Below are 7717 nucleotides of genomic sequence, written 5' to 3'. Positions count from 1 at the left end.
GACAAGAAAAGCGAGAAGGCTTAGGGAGGCTTTCACAGCTTTCTTCTTGGCTTAGGGAGCTGTTCCATGGCAAGATGGAGGGTAAGTGTGTGTGTGTGTGTGTGTGTGTGTGTGTGTGTATTTTCTCTCTTCACTTGTAACCAACCACTTCGGTCAACCTCTGATTGCTCTGCTGGATCCGGACGCCATTCCCTCTGTACCATTTTGGGCGGTTCTCCTACGCGCTTCAGGTTTTCTAGACTGCTCCGGCAGTCCGTTTATCTCAATGCAAAATTACTGTCAAAACTAACGATCTTAAAATAGAAACTCACCGCTGTCCCGATATTTTTTTTTTTAGTGGCTGTATACCCATCTACCTGTCATTTGGAAGCCACGAAGCTCTCATCCTCTGCACCCGTGCAATCCATTTTTCACGACAAACCGGGTCTGTTGGAAACCTATGAAGGGTAAATCCATCCCCCCAAGCATTCGAGCAATATCCAGCAATGCAACAAGCCGGCATTTTACCTAACACGAAGGAACAACGAGCTACCTTCCTGCAGGTAAAATAGAAACAAACGAGTCCGCTTGAGGGCGCTCCTGCCCCGTACGTCACTTCCTGCTTCTTCTCGAAAACAAATCCCTCGAGAGGATTTTCATGGCGGGAGTTACAAAAAGCCATATGCGTCAAAATCATGTTTTGTGGTGAAGAAACGGATGGGTCCATACCGGCTGTCATTTTTTTCATTAATAACATAGTGAAAATCATCCATTTCATGACACCTGACCTTTAAGCGCTCCATTGAGTGAGGTGACTACGCGGCCAGTTTCTTTTCCTCTACACACCAAAAAGTGTTTTTTTTTTGTAAAAGCAGCACACGATGGGGCGTGGGAATACCTACTCCCATGTAAAGCCTGAAGCACATGCAATCCGACCCCATCAGGTGGATGTAAATAATATCAGGGAGCTGCAATTTGCAAACACCCAACTCAGGCTGTTCTGTTGTAACTAAGCCTCGTTGCCGGAAATGATGAAGCCTGTTCAGATGAGACGACAAACGTCTTCTAATACAACCAGGGCAGTCCGCTTTGGTATTTTCAGTGCCCTGAGAATGAAATATGTAATGAATGAATGATGGTGTAATATAAAGATGATACTGAGGATAATTGTAAAAATTGTATTTAAAATAAAAATATTGATGACTACCTTGATGTAACTACTGTTTTTCACAACTAAATTTTACTTCCTCCTATTGATGGTTCTCAGGATTACAGCTACGCTTTAGCTGGAGTGAAAGAATTGTACGCACTGCAAATATTTATTTCTTGTATTAAATTGATTTGATTTCATCAGTCTAAGACTGTGTGACTTGTGACTTGTTTCACAGACTTGAACGTATTAAAATATGTCCAAAAAAGGTTTGAAACCAGATTAAGAGATGGCCCCCAACCGCACAAAGGACACCACAGTATAAAAAGTATACCAGAATGAACGACGACTTGGAATTCATAGTTTATTTTACATGAATATCCAGTTAGTTACAGAAATCGATGGGACATATGAAGCGAACTTTATAATCAGAGCAACGTCGCCCCGTCTGGTCAGCATTTTTACAGATGAACCCAGTAGTTGTATCCATTCTGCAGAGATGAAAGTAATCACTTAAATCCAAACATGGAAAGTAATAGCGAATTCTGAGCCCATCAGCTCAGTGTACTGTACATTTGTGAGCGAGGGAAAGTCCTTAAACCAAGCAGATCCGGTTAGATTAAGTACAATGAATGTGTGCAATGTAGTACTTACATACTAATGACATTCCCCGTTGAAGCCAGACTACTTCCAGTGACGGTTTGGACCTCAATGTCCAGCGGGAATTCGCAGATTTCATTTGGGTGTTCAATGTTGAGTTTCTCAAGTGTCTCATAGTCTCCGGTCCCACTAGGGTTGTCTCGATCGTACCATGGAGTCTTGCATTCTTAATATAGACAGGAAAGAAGATGACAATGTAGTTTGATTCAATTGAAAGTTTTCTGAATCTAATCACATGGTAGCTCGGCTCTCAGGTTGTTTACAGTATTATATTGATGTGAAAACTTGTGGCTGAAATCAAAGTAAAAACATTGGACTTTATTCAACAGTAAACGTGAAATGTTATTTCTCCACACATTCATGACAGATTGAGAAAAAAAAAAAATATTCATGCCATGCAGACCGATGTCCAAAATACCATGACCATTTAGATGTTAAGGACTAAATTTGGTTTTGCAGCTGAACAGTATATAGACTGATAACTGTCCAATTCTTAGTGTTCTGTATCCAATTCCGACAAATTGTGCTGGAAATTATTTTCTATTGGTTTGAAGCAGGGTGTGGTGGAGTTTCATTAACTTTGATGCACTGCCAAGTTTAAAAAAAAAAAAAAAAGCCAAACAAGCATTTGTGATGTGCAATATCACATTTATGATTGAGCTGAACGGTAGTGGGGTAAAGCATAAACTATTGGCTAAATACAGTACTTGTGCAAGAATACCTTTTGCTTTACAGAACTCAACGGGGCACAAGAAACGAACTTGATAATCTGCACAAAGACCATCATGCAGCTGGTCACGATTTCTACATATAAATCCAGTGTGTGCATTAGATCTGTGGAGGGGGGCAGAAAGAGAAAAAGCAACCTTTTTCAAAACATACCAGAATTTCTATAGTATGCACTGTCAAATTAAAGAACAATTTGTATAATACAATTTGCTGCGACTGAGGATACCATTTTAGTTCTTCACAGAGTTTGCCCTGTATTTGATTTTTTTTTTTTTTTAATTTAAATAAAAGATCCTGTCTAAAATGCGCAGATGTTCTAAACAGCAATCACTAAAATTTGCCAACCATAGCCTGGCTTTCGGTCCAATATCTGACATGGAAGGGTCAAAAGAGAGATGTTCTCAAATTTGGGAGATAATTGACTAGTTTGATATCAAGCAAGAAGATTTACATGCTTGCATCATTTTAGACAGTCTAGGATAACAGCCCCACCCCCAAAAAAAAACAAAACATTATAGAACAAAATTACCTTTCCACAAGGCTGAAGTACAGGTCTAAATTTGTACAATTTGTTTTAATCTTCCTCATGCCTACACTATGGATCACATGTTCCATTGACAAAATTTGGGAAACATTGAGTTAACATTTGTGGTTCATCTTGTACTTACGTATGAATCACATCGCCCGTTGTACCAACACTGGCTCCAGATTTTGTTTTGACCTCAATTTCAATTGGATGCTCACAGACCTTCCCTGGGTTTTCTTTGAGCAGGTCTGCAAGAGTTTCATAGTCTCCAGTACCAGAGGGGTTGTCACGATCAAACCACGGAGTCCAGCATTCTGGAGCAATCATTTAGTGGGTGGGACATGTTTTAAATCACAGGATTACCCATTTCAAATGTGACATACATTTACCTATGTTGCCGAGTCATTTAACACCCTGCTGTGTTTTAATAGCTCACAAGATACAGTATTATAGTTACAGGCACCAAACCGTTTAAGCGCCATGTTTTGTTAGCATAATGTTCCACTTGTAGGAGACTTACAATGACAGTTAAGGACAAACTTTTTTTTCACCACAATAACTAACATGACAGATTAGGAGTTAAAAAAATCTCATCAATATTTGGTTAAAAAAAAAGTCAAATGTGTTTGGACTCTAAATATGAGAATACTCTGAGTAGACTAAAACCTGTCGGGCGTGTTATGCCTTAGATTTTAAGCACTATAATCGATGCAGAATAAACAAAATGAGCAGCCTTCTTACGGTCACTACTGGCTTGGATGAGATTCCCTAGGGGGAAAAAATAAAAAAATCACAAAAATAAGTTTCAGATACAGGATATGTCCAAGGTGTTTCAGAGAAGAAATATTGTACAGACTGAGGTTGAAGGGAAAAAAAAAGAAAAAAAATCTCACCAGATTGAAGGAGCACGAGTGTGAACAACTGATGCCGGAGTACATTCAGTATTAGTACAATTGCATGGTAAATCTTGATCCATGTTTCAATTGAAGAGATATTTATACATTACCCATTTGATCATTGAAAGTGACATTTTTGTAGCTTTTCCTAAAACGTAAAAAAGTACCAAGTGTATATATAAGTATAACCAAGTATACCATTGGCTTAAGAATTGTTTCAAACTAATTACATTGAAGAAAATCCTCAAAAGAAACTTACACGACTGATGTTCTTGATAGGGTGCCTGCGTTGACAACAAGGAACGATCCACTAGACTGAATTTCCTGCACACAGAGGCAATAGTTCATATTTTTCACAGGTTGTAGCAATAAGTCTTGTTGGAGGACTTTTTTCCTCTGCGTGTTCATTTAAGTTTGAGGAATGAGAATGTTGGTTATCCTAAATAAAGGCTGGAGACGATGAACAGTTTCTTCAAAGAATTTACTTACAGAATATTCCGGGCCCTTACGAGTTACAGACAATGGCTGTTGAGAGCAGATCACAAGTGCGAAGATACAGAGAAAGCACACATCCTTTATCTGGTCAGAAGGGCGGACCATGGGCGGTATCAAACCTGTGGCATGACATCGGGGCGTTCCACTTAGACAAAGGATATCTGTCTCAACCTGTCCTAGATCACAATAGATTATTTCGAAAAGTGTCCAGTATGCAGTTCATCAAGGTTAGCCAACGTGCAAGGATGCGATCAAGGACACGTGCCTACATAGCAGAGCCCCACTGAGGACATGAGGAAATTATGCAGTCATGACTAAATATGGGCATAAGACATACTTCAATCCCCCTTTCGGACTCTTTTGAGTCCGACACCTGAAATGGACAAAATTAAAGAAAGGTCGTCAGGTGGAGGGATAACTTGAACCTGAACCTAAGGCGGATCTGTCGGGTCGTGTTGACGAGATGTTGAGTCACGTGTCCCCCTTTCATGCAGGACGTACTGCTGTAGCTGTCTACTCCGTGACCTGTACACCTTGGTTCAGACCATTCACGTTTAATTACTTTTGACCACACAGATTCACAACTATTCATTACGAGTGGGCCCGGGTGTATAAAGGACCCTGGGGACGACTGGTCCTTGGCCAGATCGTTGCGGCTCATGCCCCGTTCCTGCACTCCCGTATCTCTGATCGTGAACACGTGTAACAACATCCGCCAGTTCTCCGACTGAACCGTAAGCCTGACTCCTTTGACACTCCTGCCTTCTCTGATCGATCTCCCGTGTACCGACTCCTGCCCGCCCGCGGACCTGCTCTCTATGGTCGACGTCCTGACTACCGCTGCTGCACCTGACTGTCTGCCTGATCCCCAACCTTGGAACAGGTCTCTTAGTCTCCTGAGTCCTGCATTTGGGTCCTCCCTCTGTATCGATGGGTCGTGACACTACGCTTGCTGTTTCAGATTTGCAGGGATATGGCTCTGGCCATTACAAAAGAGAAACTACTATGACTAGCAAATACTGGTAACCTGACACTGTTTTAATCATGTCAGCGAAATCCTATTGAAATCACTTGACCAGGGCTGTCCACGTCCGGATCGTGGACTCCCTGTGGTGGTTTCATTGCAGGTATACTGATTTATACCTACTGCAAATGCTGCAGTCCTGCAATTCACCTTTAACAGTTTGTCTCATGAAAGAATGCCACCAGGCGTGGAATCGTCTCAGTGTTTCATCCACACCTACAGAAATTTTATTTTTCAATTGTATCTGAGATGAAATGCACTTACCCTCTGAAATATGTCTTATGCCAATATTTAGTCATGACGACATAATTTCCTCATGTCCTCAGGTCTAGCCAGATGTGTCCTTGATCGCATCCCTGCACGTAGGCTAACCTTGATGAACTGCGTACAGGACACTTTGTACTAATCCATTGTCAACTACAACCGGTTGAGACACAAACCCTTTGTTTAAGTGGAAAGCCCTGAACTCACGCCACAGGTTTGATACCACCCATAGTCGTCCCTTCTGACAAGATAAAGGATGTGTACTTTCTCTTTATTTTCGCACTTCTGATCTGCTCTCTACAGCCATTGTCTGGAACTCATAAATGCCCAGAATACTTTGTCAGTAAATTCTTTGAAGAAACTGTTCATCATCTCCAGCCTTTATTTAAATAACCAACATTCTCACTGTCTGAAATTAAACGAACATGCGGAGGAAAAAAGCTTCCTCCAACAATTGGTGACCATAAAAAAAAACTATATATATATATATATATATATATATCAAGTAAGTAGTTAAGAGGGAAAACATGTAATAATAATAATCCTTCTGAGATCACAAATTGTAGAAATTAAAGTGACCTTAATAAAATGGCCTAAGAAGGATATGACAATACCCAGTGTGTGTTTCTTTCGGCTTGTCCCTTTCGGGGTCACCACAGCGTGTCATCTCAGATGAACGCATATATATGTTTGGCACAATTTTTACGCCGGATGCCCTTCCTGACGCAACCCTTCTCAGGGAGTGGAGGCCCCAGTGGGATACGAACCCACAACCCCTGGTTTACCAAACCAGTGCTCTAACCACTGAGCTACGGGGCCTCATATGACAATACCCAGTAGTAGTTTAAAAAAAAAAAAACAAAAAGAGCGTCCTTCAACATCTGCTGGTGCGCGCACACACATGATTAGAGCGTGGTGGGGCAAGTGTGTGTGTGTGTGTGCAAGATCAACGGAGGCAACACTGCTTATAAGTTTGCTGTTCTCATTCTTGTTTTTATATGTTTGCATTTTTAAGGTTGAGTTCTTTGAGTTGTTGCTTGCGTAAGTGTGCAAGGAAGCCCAGCCCCCGCGTTCTTGTTGCTTTTTCACTTATCTGGCTCTCTGTTAGTAATAGAAAGACCTGTTGACTACAAAAAAAAAGAGAGAGGGGGGGGGGTTTGTTTAAAAACAAAATGCAGGGACAGTTTGATCGGGAAAGTGAATGGTTCGATTTGCGGCAAATACCAAACCATTCTGAACAATTGTTGCTAAATGTACATGTGAGAAATGCATGTGATGTGTGTGTTGGAGGGTTGCCTGTAAAACAATGAGATAGTGAGAAAGAATAGTTGAAAGAATGGATAAAATGTTGTGAGAAGGGTTCCCTCCATTGTCTTCGACTGCGTGTTTGGTGACAATGAAAGAAACGGAATAAGCTTGTGTTAAAAGAGTGGTGGAAAAAATTAACAGGTTGTCTTCAATAGGTAGAAACGTGAGGGAGAATACTAAGAAAGTTGTGGAAATGAAAGCGAGAGCAAGAATGATGCAATGGGATGTGCGTTGAAGTTGTCCCGTTTGGCTGTCAAGGAAGAAAGTGTTGGTCTGGTACCGTCAACACCCAAACTGCCCTCCACGCCGCCTCCTTACTTGGAGGAGAAACGGCCTTGGGCGTTGTCTCCAACTAACACATTTGTACAGTCACCTTACTATAAACCAGGAAAGGTTTAAATTAATTTCAGGCTCCATTATTGAATGTAATTGCGGGCCGGCTCAAAGTAGATGTAGAAGATCAAACGTCTCTCACTCATGCACAACAGACATCGAACATGAATACAGTTGCGGAATCTTTGGCTGCTGGAGTGACGGCCCCCATTAGAGAATTTGAAGGCAGATTGGAAAAAGTGGCCAATTTGAGAGCTGACCCATTCACACGTTTGACTCAGCAAGGACTGTAGAAGGCAGAATTAAACGGACACCAAGAGGTGCCATAAAATATCAGAAATCAACTTAAGAGA

The 7717-nt window shown here is 41.3% G+C and overlaps 1 protein-coding gene across 1 annotated transcript; it reads right to left on the bottom strand.

Annotated features, from left to right (window-relative positions):
• Nucleotides 1–1478: 1478 nt before the first annotated feature.
• On the bottom strand, nt 1479–4544 carry LOC133505314 (uncharacterized). Its single transcript, XM_061828444.1, has 9 exons — nt 4430–4544; nt 4200–4264; nt 4051–4088; nt 3938–3965; nt 3786–3812; nt 3187–3358; nt 2511–2623; nt 1784–1955; nt 1479–1620 (listed from the first exon to the last, which is right to left on the bottom strand). The coding sequence occupies exons 3-9, from the start codon at nt 4072–4074 to the stop codon at nt 1515–1517; spliced, it is 642 nt and encodes a 213-aa protein (XP_061684428.1). The 5' UTR covers nt 4075–4088; nt 4200–4264; nt 4430–4544; the 3' UTR covers nt 1479–1514.
• Nucleotides 4545–7717: the final 3173 nt, after the last annotated feature.

This window comes from Syngnathoides biaculeatus, chromosome 8 (assembly GCF_019802595.1).
Source record: "Syngnathoides biaculeatus isolate LvHL_M chromosome 8, ASM1980259v1, whole genome shotgun sequence".
Classification (NCBI taxonomy): Eukaryota; Metazoa; Chordata; class Actinopteri; order Syngnathiformes; family Syngnathidae; genus Syngnathoides; species Syngnathoides biaculeatus.
The sequence above is the reverse complement of the archived record's forward strand: the minus strand, read 5'-3'. Positions and strand labels throughout refer to the sequence as shown.

Coding starts and splice junctions, on each gene's coding strand:
- LOC133505314 (XM_061828444.1), bottom strand. CDS start 4,074: ATGTCACTTTCAATGATCAAATGG. Junction 3,966..4,050: donor CACTTTCAATGATCAAATGG/GTAATGTATAAA, acceptor CTCCGGCATCAG/TTGTTCACACTCGTGCTCCT. Junction 2,624..3,186: donor ACGGGCGATGTGATTCATAC/GTAAGTACAAGA, acceptor CCCCCTCCACAG/ATCTAATGCACACACTGGAT.